Below are 22,651 nucleotides of genomic sequence, written 5' to 3'. Positions count from 1 at the left end.
AAAAATAATAGCTATTTATTTTCTATCAGACATCTAACGTTCATCTCACAAACACTTAAAATCGGTTTTCGGTATTTGGTTCCTTATATATAACTGCTTAATACATTTTAAGTTCTACATATTACAAAATATATCCGAAGAAATCTAATAAATAAAAAAACAATAGTATTGCATCACCTAAATACCTAGTTGAGACTAAAATAGATAGGTACCTGTACTACTCAGTTATTTGTCAAATATAGTGTCAATAGGGCAAGTGGTTGACTACCAATCAAATCAGCTACTCTTTATAAAATGGCAAAAACATATTTTTGTACACAATAAAAAAAATAGCAAGCCTATCTAGTATCTAACCATATTTAACTCCAGAACTGGTGAAACGGCCTTAACTTATATACTAATTTACACTTATTATTTGCACATTAACCCTGGTATAATGTTGGATACCGTAACTACTCAACATAGTTATTTAAACACAACAATCTTAAGTCGATTTTTCACAGAGGCAGGTAGGTCGGTACTTAAGTACCTAAGCTCAAAAGACATGCCTGATTGATCACATAACTCTAAGTAGGTATCTAATCAGCTTTCTGATTCCAATGTCCAAATAAGGAAAGTTATCTTTTTGATATCATAGTATCTGTGTGTTACATGCAATACAACGACATAAGTCATTTTTGTATGCGTATTTATAACTTATTTAAAGTACGCAGTAGTAAGGTATATTAATAATTTCAATCGTTAGTGACACTTCAATCATGAATAGACGACATGATAAAGCTTTAGCCGCGATGAAGTCATCCGTAGTTTTATATATGACGAATTTTACACGGTTCCATAAGTTCAATTAAAGTTCTAAGTATTAGTTCATTGTAAAGTTCAGTTCGATACAAAAGTAGATGCCTAATTAAGTAAGTAGCACAAACACATTGCTTATAATACTTAATACGTAGATAAGTTACCTATATCACATTAGCGTTTAATTGTAAAAGGTACACAATAATGAACATAGAATGAATCACTTAGGTAGTTATATCGTTACACAAGATTAATTGCACACAGATTGCACTTCCAATATAACAGAGAGCGTCCATATTAAATACCTATACGTACTTACATCTAATACAAGTATGCAAGAGAGACGCACTGACAGATACAGAGACGATCACACAGGCGACAGTGCACAGTATCTACCGAGCTACGAGGTACCGTGCAGCAGCGGTACGGCGGTACAGTGTAACAGTGTAACAGTGGTACTGTGCAACATAAACAATGCGAGTACATAGCGAGTGCGGCGGCTGGCGAGGCGGGTGTGACACGTGAGTGATGAGCGGGCGCGGGCACTGGCGGGCCGCGAGCGCGCTGCACGCGGCCGCGCCCCCCCTGCACCGGCGCTGCGCCGGCCTGCCCCAGCCTCCCGCCGCCCGCCGCCGCCCCACGGCGCGCCAATGGCAGCCTCCGGCCCGCGCAATAGGACCGAGGCCGGGCCGCGGGGCGGGGCCCTTCGAGTGGCGTAACCCGCGCCGGGGGCTCCGGCCGCCACTCTCGCCCCGAGAGCCACTAGAGGCTGAGCCGTCGAGTGGCGTCGAGTGTCGGCCGGTCGGATGTCCGCGGAGGGCGGCGACTACTCGCCGTGTCCGGCGGAGGCGCTGCCGGAGCTGAGCGCTGCCGAGCTGGCGATGAGCCTGTCGCCCAAGTCGGCGCTGCTGCAGCAGAACCTGTCCCAGCTGCAGCTCCAGCACTCCACGCCGTTCTCAGTGACGGATATCCTGTCTCCGATAGAGGAGTACCGCAAGCTGGAGTTGGCGAACAACCCGCCGTCGCCGTACAGGTGCGTGGATCGATCGCCGGGAGGGGGGGTGCCGCCCTCCACCCGCTGATTTTTCGAGTGGCGAAGGTCCCGAGGAGAGTGCTTGAGCGTCGTTCGTAGTCGAAGGATATAGTTCTGTGACGTTTGTTTGTGCAGGTATGTTGTGATTAGCGGTCAAGTGGCGGAGTGTGCCGTGTGTGCCGTCGACCATGTGCCACCATGTGCTGTAGGTTCTGTAACGATGCGCGCTCTCCGCGGTACGAATGATAGTGGAGTCTCGCTAGCCCCTGAGCTCTTGAGCCCCTGAGCCCCTGAGCCCTGGGCCCCGAGCCCGGCTCCGTCACGCTCGCGCCGCGGTACTCAGTCATGCCGGTGGAAGACCAGTACTATATGTAGGTATCACTGTGAACATAGTGCCCGCGGCTCATTACCTCTAGTGTTTCACAAACATCATCAACAATACCTCTCGCCGGAAGTAGTTGACAGTGTCAAACACTCGGTCAAAATTTAAAAAAAATATTTTACCAATATTTTTAAAATTTTCAAGACAATTAAAACAAATTAACTTAAGCAAACTAAACTATCCTACAGCTACAGATACAATAAAAATAACTACCTTTTATATAAGTACTTACTTTAAAATAATTTTCATTTAGGCCTAATATAATATCGAGTGACACAATAACAATTTATAAATCATCTCATCTTCTGATGAATATGAGAAGGAAATCATTTGAAAAACTTCAAGACCAAACATGGCATTGTGTTCTAAACATATCTTTTGTTCAAAGCTTTTGCATTTAAATTTTAAAAAAATAATTTTGATCGAAACGGAGACATACATACTTATTTGCAAAATCAAAAATAGTTTAAGTAATCGAAATCTAAATAAACGACTACGGGATCTTACAATTAATTGTGCCGACGCGACGCTCACTTGTAAGTGTTGAAATTAACATTAAAATTCATTAAATATAAGTACACACACTGAAATACTTACTTATTCTAATAATAGTTATTTATAATTATTAATTATTTACAGAAATATTTGACCAATAAAACTTAATCCGGTTACGCGGTACTAAAGTACCTACTCATAATCTAAAAGCAGTTTTCGTTCGTGTTAAATACTGAGAAAATACAATATCTAACAAAAGAAAAACATCTGGATAACAAAGAAAAACGCGTCCCTTTTAAAGCTTCTTTACGATAGTAAAGTGATATGTAAAGTGTATATTGTCCTGACTCTACATTTTTCAGTGTTCAGCATAACTTATTTTTACTGTTACACAAATATGTTAAAATATCGGGATCAGGACCAAATGTGTGTTTATAAGAATTAAGTGCCTACAATAAATAATGGAACTTTATTTAAAAACGAATTTATATCAATGATGATGATGATTTTTAAAAATAAAAATACAGGAAATAATATTTTCGATTCAAGCACAGCACATTAATCTTAGATTTTTGTTCATAATCTAGAGTAACCGTTTATAATTAGATAATAGCAGTAAAATAGATAACTAAATAAAGTTTCTGAAAGCCTTGTTCAACTTTCAGGTCGGTACAAAAAATGCGAATAAACACAAAATTCAAAAATATATACAAAAGTCTTATGTCACTCTTTAGTTTGTCATAAAGCGCAGGAAAAAAAAGTTTTAAATAGATAATATTTATCTCATAAATAATGACGTAAAGAAACAGCGCTATGAGCCTTATTTCATATTTTTATTATTCTCAAAACAAGACAGCCAGTCTGTGAAAAACAGTGCGTCACTCATTATAATTTATTCATTAATTGCTTATATTACAATATTGACTGTTTTTTCTAAATGTAAATTAAAATTCATTTTAATATTTGACATCATAGACTGTTGACAACATGACGTAAGTTTTTTAAAACCAGAAATAAAAGAAACTTTTTTATGCGTCGGAATCAATGTCAAGTTGTGGTTTTGGCGGGATAAAAAATATCAATGGTTATGCTTGGATACTGTAGTGTAAATTGCGAGATTTAGAAATTTATTTTAGTTTATAAAAATGAATGCTAGAATCAATAAAAATAACTAGCTAACTATTTTTTATTATCATTGTTTTCAATGGTGAAATAAGAATATAATAATAGCATATGTCTGATTGTAGATAGTTAGCTTAAACTTTAACTTGGATAAGTGTCAAAAGCTTTAGTGAATCCCATTGAGTGAGAGCTAGTTAAAAGGCCTGAATACATTATTTATTTTTCTCTGTTCTAAATTGGCCCATACTTTGAAGATTTTGTAAAATGTATTTTCTTTAATGCAATATTATTCTGTCAAGGACTTGGCACGGAAAATATCTCTTTGGGTTTTGTACCTAAATAAGATAGTGGTTAAATTAAAATTTAATCTTCGTTTCGTATAGTTAGTGGTCAACCTATTATCAAAGTTGTTCAAGCCGCCCGAAGGCCTTTGACGTGGCTTATCGACTGTTATCTTAATTGACAACAATCGGAACCGTCTTTTTACGTGCCCTCCGAAGCACGGAGACGCCCAGTTCAGATACCACTATGCGGTCACCCATCTATAGAATGACCGCGCCAAGGGTTGCTAAACCCATTGATCGTTAATCAACCGGTGGGCGCATCTGGCTATCGGCGCCTAAGATTAAATAAACAGTAAACACCTATAAGCAACTTCTATGTTAACACTAGGCCAAGCACTAAACAAAAGGAGTCCGAAATTCGTGAAAACTTAAAAAAAAGATCTTTGTAAATAATCTTACATGAATCATTTCGTGTGGCAGTAGAATAATAATTCTTCTTCTTATCGTATGATTAGTGGTCAACCTGATATCAAAGTTGTTCAAGCCGCCCGTGGGCCTTTGACGTGGCTTAGTAGAATAAAATAAGATGACTTGTTTATTAAATTTAATGTAGAGTATGTATTGAAAAAAAGATCTGTTAAAGAAAGAGTTAACGAAATAGTCACTAGACTGCATTTTTACATGGCAATATCGTTCTTCCGTTTTTTCCCGATAAACCGATAAATAAAAGAATAAAATTTGTAGTCTATGCTGTGAGAGTAAGAAAATAGTTAGACCGCTTTTCTCTGTATCTACATTGATTGCAATTATCATATGAAAAGCTTTAGACATATTTTTAGGAAATAATCTTAAAAGACAAATGTTTTATGTTCGAAACTTCTTAAAATGTTGTGCTAATTTTTCTCTTCTCATAAAAAACAGCCATCCGTCGCGACGGCCAGTCTGTTCCCCATAAAATAGTTAAGTACTATTCGAAGCTTTTTCGAGTAAACTGCACGAAAGATTTGCATTGCAATAATAAAACCGTATACTTACTTAATTAAATTAGCTCGTCAAGTTTTGTTTAATTTAGGTTTTGTGTAATTTGGATGAAATAATAATTGTTAAGGATGTTTAAAAAATACAGCAACGATTTGCCTCAGAATTCTGGGGTAACAATGTTGCTTTTCTTGAAAAGTTTTCTTTATTGTGTTTAGTTAGCAAATCTTGTTTTTTTAAGAAACTAGACTCTGCAACGTCCAGTGCTACCATCTACTTTAACCCGTTACTGTCCCGGGGCAATGGTCACCTCCCAAACAAGGGGGAGGGGTAAGGCCTTGAGTCCATCACGCTGGCCAAGTGCGGGTTGGGGACTTTGCATGTCCTCAACAAATATATTAAACATACTTTATGCTCTCCTAACTTTTCTCGCGTTGCATGTTTATCTAATGTATAATAGAATACGGGAATTAACGCGAACACGTATTTTACCTAAAAATGCCTAACGTTTCGGCGCAGGTTGCACTGTGACGTTAGGCATTTTAAGGTAAAATGCGTGTTCGCGTTAATTATACGTATTTACGTTATTATACATTATACGTTATGCTACCAACATAGTCGCAACAAAAATTGACCGCATTCCAAATAAAAATCAACAAAAACAAATGATTGTATAATTTGTTAGTTATTCAAGCGTAAAATTTAGCTTCTTTTTTAAACTAAACATTGCAAGATGTATGTTTACTCTGTACAGATAAGTGCGTGTTCACACCTACGTAGTTTTTCCGCCATTGGTAGATAAATACGGGTTTACACGACAAACATGCGGCCATTATGTTATTTTACATGGCTTGGAAAGTTCGGTGGGAAAGTGGTTGTTTAAAAACGAACGTGATGCTTATCGTAATTTATGATAAATTTTCGTTATATCATCATCTTTCATAGATTTTCTTCTACTATTGTAAGGTATAAGTCTCTTCTCGTTTGTGTAGTAGCGTGATTTTCTACAGTCGTTTCTACTAGTGAGCATTAGACATTAAAAAATACCTAAAAAAACCTTCTTACGGAATATTTTATGTGACCTAAGATTAGGTTTTTAGTAAGGATTTATTGATAGCTACTCGGCTGATTATGGTTGATAGTGATGGGAAATCGCTGTTATTATTATTGTTAAGGTTCTATATTATGGCTTTTAACGCTAGGTGTTCGTAATGTGTCGCTATTCGTCAGAGACCTAATTATAATTACCTAATCTGCCGAAGAATTCACCCAATGCCATTTTGAATTTTGTTATGTTTTCCTGATTCCGTATATCTGTATTTCAGACCTAATCTGATGTTCTTTACTGCCGTTGTTTTATAGAAGTGTAGAGCCAATACACGTGATTGAGATGTTTTATAAAAGGATTGTCAATAACAATATTTTGTTCCTTGCTAAAAATATTAGGAATTTATAAGAATAGCAAGTTTTTCTTCAGATATTTATAAAATGTTAGAATGTTTGGGTTAAATTATACTACGTGGTGAAAGGCGGATATCATCGTTACTTGAAAAAAAATATTGCTGCTTTCGGCGGTCTATTTCGATTAGTCTTATATTGTAATTTGATTACCGTAAAACCAATTAATATCCAACGCACGTCAAATTGAAAGATAACAATCTTAAAATCAAATTAAAATTACTCCAATTAACGCGCTACCAACTAAAACGGTTCGCGCCATCATTTCCCGCCCTGTCAGAACTCAATTTGTCAAACCAAACATCGTAATGGCAGCATTGGGGGTGTACCATAGACAAAGATATATTTACAGATTAACATAAGCGTTAGACACTTTAATATGTTGAAAATAAGGTTTAATATCGGTGGTAAAATGTTTTTTCGAGGCAGTGGTGCAGAGATAGGGAGATTAAATTGTGTAAATAGGGATTAGGCAGATAAGCCGGGTATTGTTTGAAAGTTAGGTGTTGGCGCCTCTTCGGATAACGGTTTATGGAACTGTGTGTGGCAGAATTGGGTCAAATTTATTTTAAAACGTTTAAGCTGCTGATAATTTGCAACCGGAAGGGAAATGCTTTTTGCATATCATGCTTTAAAAAATCAAGTTATGAATTTTTGTTGATAAATATCTAGTCAATTAAGAGGGTTAGTAAACGAATGTTAGGAAATAATATTATATACATAAACATCTGAGGCACAGAACTATATATCAGGAAAAATCATGCAACATGTACAATATTGTTATGTATCTAACATATCATTTATCTCTAAGTATTGGCGTTTTCATTATGTCGCGAAATCAAGCAATCTCCTCTTATTTTTAGTGTGAAACGAGCAAAGAAAACAATAATCTGTTTTTAGTACTATTATCTCTCTTGTATTTATAACCGGCGGGAATAGACAATACTTCTTCCATCTAACTCTTCATCCTTGTTTCAGATCGAATTCATCAGGCAGCAGTATTAATTCCCCATTGGGTCCGTCTTGCGGGATGGCGGCGAATCCTTACGCCGTCCCGCTGTACGGCGGGGCTCCGGTCCAGGGCTACGGCTGCGCCCCCGCCGACCTGCCGCACTACGGAGACATGAGGGGCGCGGGCTGGTACCCTGCATCCAACGACCCCAGGTTTGCCAGTGAGTCGGCGAGATTATTTAACACTTACTTTTTCATGTTTATTTTAACGGGAATTAACGCGAATATGCATTTTACTTTGTAATTCTTACGGACTTGACGGCCGTCGGAAGCTGTTTCTTATCATTATTTTGATTTGCGGTATCACTAGGTTTCAGATATCAATTCGATTGCTGATTTTAAAAATAGGTGAAATATTAGGTCGGGGACAAAGTCTTTTCGCATTGTTTATAGTAGGTAGGTATGTATGAACTTGTAATAAAATCTCTTTGGCTTCAGGAATCACAAATGAGTACACCGTTCATTACATAGGTTTCTTTCAGTGAGCTCGTGAGGTATCCAAATAACGAGCTTTTTTGTGTAGAAAAAACACATCGATCATACTATAATGTTCTATATTATTCTAATAGGCGACAAATGATGATTTTATTTATAAAATAATCTCTTCATATAAAAAGATCCATGTAAAAGGAGAGTAGTGTTATGGTTTTATGATACGTATTGGGAAAGACGGATATCTTTTTTTTCTTTAAAAGAGAGACGCATTTATTTTGGTTTTAATTTCAGATTCGTAAAACTAATTTATACTTATGTTGAGTGTCTTATTCAATATCTATACTCGATCTATACGGGTAGGCGAAGCATTCAAATATTCGTATTTAAAATCATAGCGCAACTAACATTTTACCCCTGTAATCGCCAGTTTGTTAATGAAACTGTAGCCATTTGAAACGTTTCAATATTCGTTAACCGTAAACACTGAAAAGGGCTCAAAATAACGAAAAACTTAATAAATAGTATTCGTGAACAATATTTTTTACGTTTGCAGCGCGTACAACAAATTAGGTCGTATGTAGAATATATAGGTACTTAGTTTTTGTGTCACGAATTAATTTTATTCGTTATACTGGCATCGTTTTCAATGCACATATTTTACATCTTTATATACCTAAGTATATAATTCTTCTGTAAGTGTGTATGTCACTGAACTTCTCTTAAACGACTGGACCGATTTTGATGAAATTTTTTGTGTGTGTTCAAGGGGTTCTGAGAATGGTTTAGATTCACAAAAAAAAAGAAAAAATATAAAACGTAAAATTCTCGCGTCACTGTTTTCGTTGCAATTCTCCTCCGAAACGGCTTGACCGATTCTCATGAAAATTTCGGAGCATAATGAGTAGTTCTGAGAATCGGCCAACATCTATTTTTCATACCCCTAAGTGACAATATATATTTTTTTATTTACATGGCAAAACAACGTTTGCCGGGTCAGCTAGTAGATACATAAAATGATACCTTCCCGTAGGGGTACGTAGAAACCAGAGAACACCAATCGGTACGATCCTTACAAACTTCTTTATGTCTTTACATAAATATCTTTATCTTGTTTTATTATTATTTTAACATAAATAATTACACTTACCTACATATAACTACGATGTTGAGATATTATTATTATTATTTTGTAGTAGATAGATACATTTTGTCATGGAAAATAATGGTAATATTTAAATGTGGGACAAAACCGAAAGCCGAAAAGCTAAAGTAAGGTATAGTTGTACGGTTATGAGGAACCACACATAAAAGTGAATAATAATATAAAGACGTATATTCTCTACTCATGGAATATCCGGATAGATTTTAAATTGCAATCGAAGCAAATATTTGCTAGTTAAGTCAACACGATGACTATGTACTTAATAGTAGGTACTCAAGATGAAATTGTGGTTACATTATTCCGTCATTTTATTCTATACGTATAAAATAAATATCTTGAAGAAACCACTAAACAAAATTACTTTTACTTCCTAAAACCGTTCAAGTTTTCCTTTCCTTTTTGCTTTCATGCAGTAGTCAAGTCCACTACTTTATACTTTTGCAAATTTGCGCCTAACATAACAAAATTATAGTAGGTTTATAATTGTTACTTCTACTACTTGTAAATCCATTTAAGTCACATAATGCATCACTAGCTTCTGCCCGCGTGAAAAGATTTCCCAGAGCATAAAGTATCCCTTGTGATAATAGATTATAAGCTATCAGTCTAAAATTAAAATCCATCCTGTAGGTTTTTCTTGAAAGGAATAAAAACTTTGACATTAATAATTTTAGTAGGACAATCTTAAAAATACAATAAGCGTGTAAATCGGTTACAATGGCGGCACAAGATGGCGGCCCGCGCATGCGCGTCGCGTTCACCGCGCGCACGTGGAGGCGTCGGGTAACAAACACCAATTTGATGTAACCCGAGCCTTCCTTTAGTACTGCTAATTCGGAATTTATTGGTTAAGCGATCTGATATGCCCCTATAGTGTAAAGGTGTTACGATGTGGTAGGTAGAGTATCTGTTACGTTAGGGAATTATTTTCTTAATTTTAGGGCGGGTAGTATTGAAAATTAAACGTTTAGAACGCATCTATGCGTGAAGTTTTGTTTTTAAAGGATTTATTATCTTGTTTGTGCTATAGTTTTAAGACTAGAGTTTGTCAATATAATCAATGGAATAGATGGAAAACAGATTGCAGAGAATATTACAAATTCAAGAAGCATTTCGTAGATTTAATTTATACAAACTTTCGGGTTGGCTTTATCGCGTTGATATAGCTTTGCAGAATAGAAATACCGCAACTTTTTGATTGAAACAACCTTACTTTCGTGTACTGCAGTTTTGATGCGTTGTAATCAACTAGCTGACTCGCGCAGCTTCGCTTGCGTCACATAAAAAAGAAAGGGTCATATTTTCCCCCGTTTTAGTAACATTATTAACTGGCACTCTGCTTCTATTGGTCGTAGCGTGATGTTATATAGCCTTCCTCAATAAATAGGCTATCCAACAGTAAAATAATTTTTCAATTCGCAAAAGTAGTTCCTGAGATTAGCGTATTCAAACAAACACACTCTTCAGCTTTATAATATTAGTATAGATTAATGGACAAAATCTCGCTGTAAGAATCGAAATACTAAAGAAGCATTAAGAATATCCCGTTATATTCAAACAAAACCATCATTCTGTTTGAAGAGACTCCGATACTCCAAGAGTCTCAAAATTACAATAAAATCAAAATCAGATCTTTACCCATAATATCCGAGTGTCTCAGATTGCGAACACGAAACATCCCTCAAAACAAACTCCATTAGCTGTCGGTAACAAAAAAACAAACGTGCCGAGCTACCAAGCCACCATCTTAGCCATAGACAACCGGCACAGAGGCGACAGACCGGGTAAATTATTCGTTTACTTAATGACGAATGACGGCTAATTTGAAGGTGTTAATTTGTACGTGATGTAAGACTGTTTAGCCGGTTTGAAGTTTGCGTTACATATGACAAATAAATTTGATGATTTTAAAATGTTCTTTGGAGATAGCTGTTGGATTTAAAACTGAAATTAATTAACAATGGAATCGCCGTCGCGTCAAATGCGATTCTTAATATGATTATTTTGGTGTTACATAGGTGCATACCAAATATCACGCCATAGGGGTAGGTAGAGACCAAAGAACGCCACTTGGTACGATCCTTACAAACTTTCCTTGCATCATTCACATCTTGTCATACAGAACCGCCGGTTACGAGTACTAAGCACCAGACCTTTTTACAAGACATCGTCGATAATAATATGATCTGTAGTGTGTATGTCTTTCTAGAGCTTCCATTTTTGTGTCTTATTATCATTATCAAGCAAATTAAGCAATAACCGTGTGATAAAGATTTCATATTTTTGTACTATAGTAATTTTGTTTAAAGTCAATAATCATTTACGTAAACAATAATACTCTCCGCAAAGTTCAAACAGTTCTTTCATAATACTTCAAAATATTTACCAACGCTAACCTCAAATTAATTTTATGCTAATTACCAACAAAGGCCTACCGTATTATACACAACCTCATCTTTAAAATACTCTATGGTATTAGTACCTATTACTACCACCGGGAGCGGTACTGACGCAGGTGCATAGAGTTGTACATAGACAAGATATTTGTCTATGCCTACGCATTCGGTGAACTAGGCCGTTTCCCGGGATTCCGTATTAGTTTACAAAGTTTGTCCGCCATGTTTGTATACGGTTATGTAGATTATAATATTGGTGCTTATTTTATTTTAATCGTTTTCTTAGAATTTGAAAATGTACTACGGTAGTCTTTTTAACGGAAGATGAAGTATGGAAGGGCTATTTGTTTTGTTTATTTAGATGAAAGACGTACATTATTAATACTATTTGTGTGAATGACAAGTTTTTTGATACGCAAAACTTATTTTTACCAATGTCCCACTGCTGGGCAAGGGTCTCCTCTCCTTCCAAACAAGGGAAGAATAGGGTTTTGAGTATACCACGCTGGCCAAGTGCGGGATGGGGAGAAAGAGTTAGGCCTTGAGTCCACCACGCTAGCTATGTCCGGGGATACTTATGATAGTCGTTACAATTACTGAATCTACCACTCGGAAAGGGGGTAGAGCCTTATGAGAAGAGCTAGGAAGAAACTCACGTCCACTCTTTTCAATCGCCAAAAGTTTTACTATGTGGTTGAAACCATAATAACCTTATCCATCACCGTTATTAGTCAAAAGACCTAGGCAGAGATATATTTATGACTAATAGTTGAACCGTGCAACTTCGCTTGCGTCACATAAGAGAGACTGGGTCACAATTTTCCCCGTTTTTGTAACATTTTACTGGCACTCTGCTCCTATTGGTCGTAACCTGATGATATATAGCCTATAGCCTTCCTCGATAAATGGGCTATCTAACACTGAATTTTTCAAATCGGACCAGTAGTTCCTGAGATTAGCGCGTTCAAACAAACAAACAAACAAACTCTTCAGCTTTATAATATTAGTATAGATTTTTACCACATCAATTGTTATATGCTTCTGAAAATAGTGCAAACAAACAATGTATTGTCTTAAATAAACTGATTGAAGTGATTGGTTATAAGACAGACATAAATTGATCGGTGTCAGTGCCGACATGTTACATTCATTTATTATCCTTGAATGTTGTGTTCATGGTCGTATTATATACTATGTTGTGTGTAAATATTACTTCAAGGTAATGGCGGCTAAATATGTTTTATACTAGTCTCTACTAGTGACTTCGTTTGCAAAGATTTACGCTAAATAATTCGCAGATGTGTTATTAGGTACATGGTATAGTCTATCTGTACGCCAAATTATATAGAATCATAAAATCACGCCTTCTTTTCGAGATAAGACAACGTCAAATAACTATCTAAATCTATTCTGTAATTTTTGCGTAAAAATAAATAAACACATCCACCCAAGTAAAATTTTCACATTACGGGAGAAAACCCTTGCCCAGCAGTGGAACATTGATGGGTTAAATTTATTTTATTTGTTTATATTATTAGCAGATATAATAAAGCAGATATAATAATCATGTTTTTAGGTATAAATTGGTACAAGTTTTAATACGTCATGTTCTCATGGAATACTTAAAAGGTTACATAAATAAATTGTGATAAATATAATTAAACCTTAGTTTTACATGCCTGGAATTTCATCTGTAAAGTAATCGGTCGGCTAAAGTCCTTAAAACTAATTTTAATATCTCAACCGATGCAGTGGTCGCAAAACCCCCCTCAAACATTGAAGTAGACAATGCAGAGCGACCAAAGACAATCGGTAATTTAATCTAAACTCCCAAGAAAACCCAGTAGTTAGAGAAAGTATAAATAGACTTGTTTGTGGTATTGAGACGGATCGAATTTTAATACGTTGATTTGTTTGATGAAATATAATGCTGGGAGTTTTAGATTGACTTTAGAGAATAGATAAATTAAATTTTTTATGTAATGATTAGACTGAAAAGATCAATAATAAGTATTAAATCAAAATTGTCAAGAATTACGGATACAATTAATAAGACTACGTAACGGTATAGCGTCGTATTGCCTTAAGTAAGAAAAAAAAAACTACTTCCATTTCAATTGTTCACCAAGCTGAGATAAGAGATTGCTTAGTAGTAGTACAATTAAGCAAATAATATAATGATCCGACTGTTATAAAGTTATAAATAGCACACATAACAATAATCTGTATTTACTTGTTATAAAATGTCTTAGTTCCCTTTATTATATTTCCAACCAAAAAAATCGTACCTTCAAGTAAATATATTCCAGTATATTAAAAAAATAGTAACATTAATGAATACTGAATGATATACATAAAGCTTACGAGGTGAGTGACTGGTTGAAAACAATCAATACGATGCGTGGGCCGTAGACAATACAGAACAAAGATGGAGACCTATTGAGATTGCGCGGGAAATATTCTCCTCCTATTCCTAGAATGTACGGGATCTAGTCAGAACTAAATATATTTGTTCATTCTGCTAACTAGTTTATTCATAAATAGTAATTATTACTACGTACAATGGTTTGTGGCTAAAACTGAAAAAGACATACCGCGATATATTTCACGTTATATTGTTGCGGTTTATTTTGGCGTCCATTATTACCTTTATATTTAGTTATAACTAGCTGACCCACGCAGCTTCGCTCACGAATTTTCTTTGCATTTTATGTTTTGTCTCTACCTAAAAACCCTTCCCGTGGTTTAAAGGAAATTTTACAAAAAAAAAAATAAGTCTTGATTGAGCCATTCTTAAGTTTTGCGCTCATCAACATATTTGGTTAATTCGTTTTTATACATAAAATTATAAATATGTTGTTTGTACAATTATGACATGATAGACTTATAAGATAAAAGTAGCGGTACTTTTCTGACGCAAACGGTAGTTTTGTCCCAAAAGATCAGCTGTGTCACTTTAATCCTTAAATAAAAGAATAATCGCATTATCTTTTGTGACATCATACAAAAGCAAATGCAACGGTCTTAATAACTCTCAATAGTTTAAATACAATCGAAACAAAACCAACAACTCTTTGAACGAAATTTTACAAATAATTTAACAATTTGACATCACGCTTCCGCACATACAAGTATCTTCGAGCACGGATTAAAACGGTAAACGAGATGTCCAACGTACAAAAAATAAACTTGAATGCCCACCGAATTATTTGAGAGAAAAAAATAAGGTGGTCCAAGGAGCGAGCCCTGAGGCACGCCCGACGTCCATACCTGTTGTACTAGGGAGCCTCTGTAGACAGACAAAATAAGCAATTCCATTTGATCGGGCCCATATTTGCCCACCACTAGAGACTTGACTGAGTAAACACTAGGCCTCACGTCCGCAAATAACGCGATGTCGATGCATTCGAAGGCTTTAGTCGAGTCAGGAGAAAATTATTTTAGTGTATGGTAATGAATATGGTAATTGGTGTTCGATACTTGTGTTCTAGGTGTGTGAAAGGTTTTCAAATGTCATATGAATACAGTAAACTTGCTTGTTCAGTGAACGCTTAAGTGTAAAGTCATTATTATACAATAATACTGCCGGTATGTTATGACAAGAAAAATCTGACAAAAACTGTGATATTTAGAAAGAGCGGATTGTAAGCACACTCTAAAATAGATTTCTTATTTGTATTTCCTTTTGTGATTGGTATATAAGATGTTATATTTTTGTAGTGGTTTTCCTTATTTACGACATAGGCTTTGTCAATGTTGGCATCTTTTATATCGTTACGTAGATAGTAGATGCCTAGGTTTAATCAATATTATAAAGCCTTCTTTTGAAAGAACGTTTTAATAGTTCAGCAATTTAAAGGCAAAAACGACTTTATACAAGTAAATATAATATTTAGTTTAATTAAGCGGTATTAGAGATACCTTTTACAAAGTTGATACAACCTAGATTATTTTTTTCATTCGAAGCAATCAACGCTTGCAATAAAAAAACCCTCGTACAATTTAAAGCCAGCCGATAACATTTTTCAAGTGTTGCGACACATCAAACGTACCCACGGTCAGTGGTAAATTAAAATTGCCGCGGGGAAAAAATGAGTGTGTGACACACTTAGTTTTCGAGCAGGCGCGTCTAATGCGAGCGAGTGGCCGCGTCACCGGCAGACCGCCGTTTATCTTCCTTAGTGTGGCAACACTGAAATAGCCGCGGAAATGTTTGCTATTTCATTTCCCGCCATCTTTGTTGGTTTGTTTACGTTTAGAAAAGGTGGCAGTTCCGTTTTGATGTCCAGCGGCGGACGTTCAAATGATAATTGAAGGTTTTGGATTTGGCAGTTTTGATGTTATGTATGAATTACTAGTTGCTTTCGCTATCAGAAATCTTCTTTTAGCTCTCAATATGGTAATGATTCTAAACTAGGTAGGTAGAATTAAATATCAGATAATGTATGAACCTGTAAAGTAACTTGTACTATAAAGGAGATTGTGACTGTGAACTGAGCATATTCTCCAATAGGCTCAGTTCACAGTCACAATCTCAACAAATTTTCCTTTATACTGAGAAACGTTAAAACTTAGGACACAAGTAATCATTACCCGACAATAATAATTAGTTAGTCAATAAAAGCATAACAACACGTCTATTTTATACACACATCCACCGTCCGCGAAAACCAAGCGTAACAAAGAAAAACAGTTCACTAGAAACTATCAACCATTTCATCTCGCTCTTCGATAAGATCATGTGTTTTCACAGCACACCCGGCCGGGGTCTGCAACAATGCGAGTATTATTGTCAATGTTTATTCACGCACAATTTGCTGGAGTTTATTCAACGCTGGCAACATTCGAGGGGGCGACGCGGCACGAATTTTAATGCGATTATTATGAACTGTTAGAGACAGTTCATGGATTATCTTGGTTTGATGTGTTGCTGTAATTGTGGGAAATTATTACTTGTATGATGATGTAAATTGATGATGTAAATTAGATTTAATTCATGTTGGATTCAAAGAGAGATGCGGAAACTTTTCCTTAGTAGGATTGGAAGAGCACTTAAGAACTAAACTTAATATCTAGTCTTGGTCGTTGTGCTTCTTTATAACACTACCTATCATCGGATAAAACCGTACCAAATGAAGTCGAAGTATAGAAAAGTATCAGCATAATAATTTGTGTCTTCCGACTTTTCTTGTTCATTATAAAACCTTGTCTCGTAGTTCAATGAACAATATTTCTATTAACACTTATTTAATATTATCATCAACTAGTCCTATGTCTGTCCTTATAACCCTAAAGTTCAGTGTCCTTAAAAATCTAAACATAAAGTTTCGTATTTTTCGACTAGGTAGGTATACTGTCGTTTACCGCGAATAAACTATACGTAAAAAACAGGTTACGAATAAAATTTTACTTTCAAATTCAGCCAGGACCCTTCGCAAAATCCATTAGTAGAGGGCAAATATTGACAGTACGGTGACGCGGGCGCACAGAGCCGAGTTCAGCCGATCTTTGCCGACGGTAGCCGAACATTACCGAAGTGCTCCGATCACGTCCGAACTCATTATGTACGGTAACTTGGATCGCTAGTGGTTGAACAAATATGATGATTTTGTGATTCATTTGTTAAATATTTTTCTAATAGTTAATTAGCATATTAAGTTTGTTTTGTTAAACGCTTTCGTGTTTAGTTAGACAATGGTTTTGAGTTGACAAGCTTTGAAAACGTTTTTCTGTTTTGTCGTAATTTGGTATAAGCTCATTATTTTTAGTTTAAAGGGTACGCTGTACGCTGTTTTAAGACTGTAGACTTTGGACATAACTGGTTATTTTTATTTTCGACTTATAAGTACTTGTTCAAAAATAAATCTTTCAAGGTTTGTCCAAATAGATCTACGACTTTAAATGTCATCATTTCAAGTCATCGTCAATCAATTTCTGCAACGGCAAACAGTTAAAATTATCAAATCCCATGTAACAATTATTTATCCACACTAATTAGTCACATTGACATACATAGTTTTGCTTAACACGAAACAAGCATCGAACCTACTTGACAGTCGAAGGCAACGCGAACATAAACATAGAAAACAAATAAACAACATGGCGATGATCAGTTGCTTCATTTAAAAGGTCAATCTATAAGATCCGGTTACTATTTCGATATTATTCTTAAAATAACAATCCAATATTTGGGTAATGTGAAGATGGTTAAACACTTGAATATTACTTAAGCTACTGTTTTGTCACATGAGCTTCCAAAATCTTTAGTGATTTATAATTTTATGCTAATAGTAAATGCGAAAGTTTGGATGTTTGTTACTCCATCACGCTAAAAAACTCAACGGATTTTGGCATTTTTGATTTACACGGATGAAGTCACGGGCAGCAGCTAGTTTATAAAAATAATTAAAACCCGGGGTTAAATAGTAAAGTAAAAGTAGTATTAGTAGTGGTCTTTTTAACACCTAAACGTCTAAAATACGAAATGAAACTTTGTAAACGATTTGATCAAAAAGTAAGAAATAAAGTAGCAATAGTATTTATTGAACTAGGAAGAAAGTTAATTCTGTCCCAAAAATATACACTCATTCCTTCATCCTTCAAATGCGAGATATTTCTACCATCAAAATATATCCATAACTGCGACATACCTATACAACCGACTCAACCGACTCAAAACAACCCAAACTCGAACCAACTCCGCGCCATCATTAAAACTTATCTGAATTTTCAACTAGTATTGTCTATTTGGTAATTAGGGGTGGTCAGGGGCCGTCAGTCGCAGGCCTGCCCCTCGGCCCCCTAACTTAGGGGTCAGTCGTCCCCTACAGCCCCTCGGCAGCAAGGTCCTGGCCAATTTCACGCCAATCGTGTCATCAAACGCACGCGGCTCTAAGTGACCGTTGTTGTGCAACTATTTATTTTCTGCGGGTAGAATGATAATTGTCGTTCTGTAGTTAATGTTGGATAATCTTGTTTGTTCTGCTTTAGGTAGTTGCTGTCTTGATTCTTTGTATCGGAAAGACTAACATGATGCAGGAAAACGTATCTATTTTTCAGGGAGACTTTTGTGTGATCCTAAATGAGTATTGAGGCGAATTTTTAATGAAAGTATTACTTATTCAATATTCGATACAAAACTTGAAAATAGTCTGAAAGTATTGCTATACTTACTTTTGAAATGGAGTACCGCAAGGATCGATCTTTGCACCGCTACATTACGTAAAATAACATAAAATTATACTAAAAAATAAAACCAAGTTCAGGCACGCGAGCAAATTTCGAGCACGAATAAAACGAAAAATATGATTCACCGTCAAATAAAATTAAATTGGATTTACCACCGAATATTTTAGCATAGTCTCTGAAGCATGAAAATAGTTTCGTTTGCACGACATGTTTTGACGCGCGGCGTCCCTCGTCCACCCCGGTTCAATTACGCGGGTATTTGTTGTCAAAATATATGCGGTACTGTCCGACCCCTGTCAACGGCTAAGTGTATGTATTTTTGCGAAATTGTAAGGTTAAATCGAGTCTTTGAAATTGTATTTGACAGTTTTTTGAGTATTTCTAATGTTAGAATTAGATTAAATCGCTATTCTATCACAGTTATTAACTATCAAAATAATTTTGTTGTAACTCTTAGGTACTATAAAAAAACATAGGCTGTAAAAATGCGCTCATAACAAAGAAATACGTACCTACTGATATCTGGCGGTTCCTCTTCTTATTTATTTATTGTTGTTTACTTGTATATTTCAACGATTGCACAATTAAAAACTATAAAAATTACAAATAATAACTGCAATATTACACAACGTAACTTTTTTATAATTCCGAAAAACCCGCGGAAACCTTTCAAACAGCCAATTACATTCTTATTTCTACAGTACCAACAATAACGCATTTCAATTAAAATAAAATCAAACTACCATTTTACTATTATTAGAATTCCATTCATAATGTTTGTAAACATCCCTTTTCGTATCATTTAACATCGATTAAGATCTAAAACGCCCTCGAGCCGCCATTGAACGACAGCGATGAACCTCTATGGTGAATCGACGTTCCACATTTAAATTAAATCGAGATGCACAGATAACAAAGTCCGGTGGTCTATTGACGGGATAAAGGAGGTTGGAATTTCGAATATAGCACGTTTTTAGGGGCCCGTGTTGGAAGATTCTTTTGTAGAATTTTATTAAATGTATTTTGTAATATTTATGATATACATCAAATAAACACACGTCTCAGCGTTTAGATTTTACAAATAAGTTTAGTACAATTTTACTTTTAGAAAATTACTTGATTTACAAAGTTTTCATTAAATATAACCCATTAGCAACTAAGCAATTAACAGCATTTTAATTAATTAATTCATGCATAAGACTTACAACAAGTTACATTTACCTACACATTATTTTGTAAAGTTTGCTATGTCGATTCATTTTCTCGTAAAAGTAAACATTTCCTTAAGTAACTGAAAATGTGTTAGAATATATACCACGACTTCTTCATTTCACTGTTTTCTTTAGAAAACCGAAGAAACATTGACATTTTACAGACACAACCAAAAACCATCGCCAATAAAAAACATTACAATTGTCTATCAGCAAAAGAAGCAGAGGCAAAATCGAAATTCGTGCACAATAAACGTACAATAGAGTAAGATAGAACGGGAGGGTTTATTGAAAGGCCGTTTCGGTCGAGTGTCGTGTAAACAGAAGGCGAGCAGACGTGTGTAATGTACGATATTGGCCGTGTTGCCGAATTTCAACGTCTATCAAATGATTTTAATATTGTTCCGTGATGCTGGCAACTTTTGTGGTGATGCTGCGTTTTTACTGAAGTTGGTAGGCAATAGGCATTTTTTGTAGTACAAAAATTGGAGTCTCCTCTGATAGGTATATTTTTATCTAGTCTTTCTCTTGTGATTTTTTGGCAGCGAAGGACATTTTGTGACGATTTTTCGCTGGAAACTTGTACTTGTTATGTGGAGACAAATAAAAGAACCGAACAAGTAACACGGTGGCCTATGCGCCATATTAAAATGAGAGAAAGCGTGTTCGTTTTTCATTATTCTTTCACGTGAATACGGATGAGCTGAATCTTAAAGACAGAGTGATAGATTAAATTGCGGAAAAAGGCTTAGGCATATTGTTTTTCGCTGGACAACTGCGACCATTCGCCAGTTTGTTTATATAAAAAGCGATAAACTTGAATTTTTTAGAGAAAATAGAGCGAGAGAGAGAGACGGAGGGAAAGTAAGGCTATAGGCTATATATCATCACGCTACGATAGAATTTTTCAAATCGGCCCAGTAGTTCCTGAGATGAGTGCGTTCAAACAAACAAACAAACAATCAAACAAACAAACTCTTCAGCTTTATAATATTAGTATAGATGTGACGCAAGCGAAGTTTCGCGGGTCAGCTAGTCTTCTGATAATAGGGTTAACGACCTTAAACCACAAATACCTATGACAAAACAAATAGCTACCTGGATGTAGTGAGTGGTACAAATTGATGCTGTGCCTGAATTGAAGAGGGCCGCGGTCATCCCGCAAATTGATCAGTCGTACTGTTGTACTGCCCTGTCGGACTGACTCTCATTCGTTAACTGATTTTAAATGGCCAATGGTAGTTGCACAAGAGAAGTTTGTAAGGATAAAGAGAAAAACTGATACAATTATATAGGTAACTTGTGTCATTTGATATAATACATAGAAATGAGTTGGGTAAATAAAGAACAAATTTGGTGGTAGCTGTAGGAACTTTTCATGTGCTCTATCCATTCCCTCGCAGAATTTCAACAAAATTTTGGGTAAATTTAGCATATTATAGGAAAGCGGATTCTCGTTATTCAATATCTATGTAAATAACTGTAAAGAAACATAAGATTCTAGTGTCTTACCAAAAAACGCAACATGTAGGTACGTCTACATAATTCTATTTCTATACCAGCAAGAATTTAATTCAGTCTACCAACAATATTTTACATTCAAGCAAACCTTTTACTAAGAAATAAGTATAGCATAAATAATAAACAGATAAACATAATTGTAAGCGCTCAAAGTGACTAAATACGTAGCAAAGTAGCGCGGGAAACCATCTCGTCTAGTGTCATTATGAAAATGGCGGGCGGCTTAAATGTTGCCAGCAGTAAGAGATTAATTTCTACCACGGGAAAGTATTAATTTTATTTTTTTCCCGCTACTCTCCTTTTATAATTCGCAAGGATGGATAAAAATGTGATTAAAGTAATGTGATTCTGTTTTATATAGCGTATGTTGTAGGATTTCTACTTTGAGGTTTTATTACTTTGTCTGTACATTTCTATTTTATTTTAAGCGACTAAGACTTTAAATTTTACTGCAATTATACACTTTTCTTTGAACGTAGTAGTACTCAAGTATCTTTACTTAAACCATCCGCAAACTTGACATTTTTATAGCTCATGAAAATTACTGATTTTAAGTGTCACTGATGATTTCATCCTAGATTGTAGCCTATGATTAGGTATAAGATGCTTTGATACTTATTAAAGAAAGTACCTTAGAACATTCAATCGATAATATACGCTCTAAAAAGCAAGAAATGAACAGTTACGGCACCTAAATTTGCTTGACATTTCAGCCAGTTTGCACCGTTAATATATTTCTATATATTGAACGGTATGATAGTCTCGTGTGCGCATCTGAGCGGCTGCTTTAGTTTCCAGGCTGATGACGTCGACGTCCGGCGGGATGGGCCACGTCAACAACATGGGCGGCCTGGCTGCCTGCGCCGGCCCTGACACCAAGCCCATGCAGTTCCCGCTAGCCCAGCGACGGAAGAGGAGGGTGTTGTTTACACAGGCACAGGTCAGTTGATACTACTTATAATTTAACTTCTACAATTATTATAAACCTTTAATATTAGGTCGGGGAAAAAGTCTTTTCGCATTATAGCATGTATGAACTTGTAATAAAATCTCTTTGGCTTCAAGAATCACAAATGAGTACACGGTTCACTAGGTTTCTTTCAGTGAGCTCGTGAGGTACCTAATTATCGAGCTTTTTTGTGTAGAGAAAAGATTTTATTACAAGTTCATACATACT

The 22,651-nt window shown here is 35.7% G+C and overlaps 1 protein-coding gene across 1 annotated transcript in view; it reads left to right on the top strand.

Annotated features, from left to right (window-relative positions):
• Positions 1–1,527: 1,527 nt before the first annotated feature.
• The window catches only part of LOC142981148 (homeobox protein Nkx-2.4-like), a 37,832-nt gene continuing 16,708 nt past the window's right edge, over positions 1,528–22,651 (top strand). Inside the window, exons 1-3 of the mRNA XM_076126845.1 lie at positions 1,528–1,831; positions 7,529–7,722; positions 22,266–22,414. Coding sequence (XP_075982960.1) covers positions 1,605–1,831; positions 7,529–7,722; positions 22,266–22,414 — 570 coding nt within the window. The 5' untranslated portion in view covers positions 1,528–1,604. The remainder of the gene's footprint in view (positions 1,832–7,528; positions 7,723–22,265; positions 22,415–22,651) is intronic.

Source organism: Anticarsia gemmatalis, chromosome 19, assembly GCF_050436995.1.
Source record: "Anticarsia gemmatalis isolate Benzon Research Colony breed Stoneville strain chromosome 19, ilAntGemm2 primary, whole genome shotgun sequence".
Lineage (NCBI taxonomy): Eukaryota > Metazoa > Arthropoda > Insecta > Lepidoptera > Erebidae > Anticarsia > Anticarsia gemmatalis.
The sequence above is the reverse complement of the archived record's forward strand: the minus strand, read 5'-3'. Positions and strand labels throughout refer to the sequence as shown.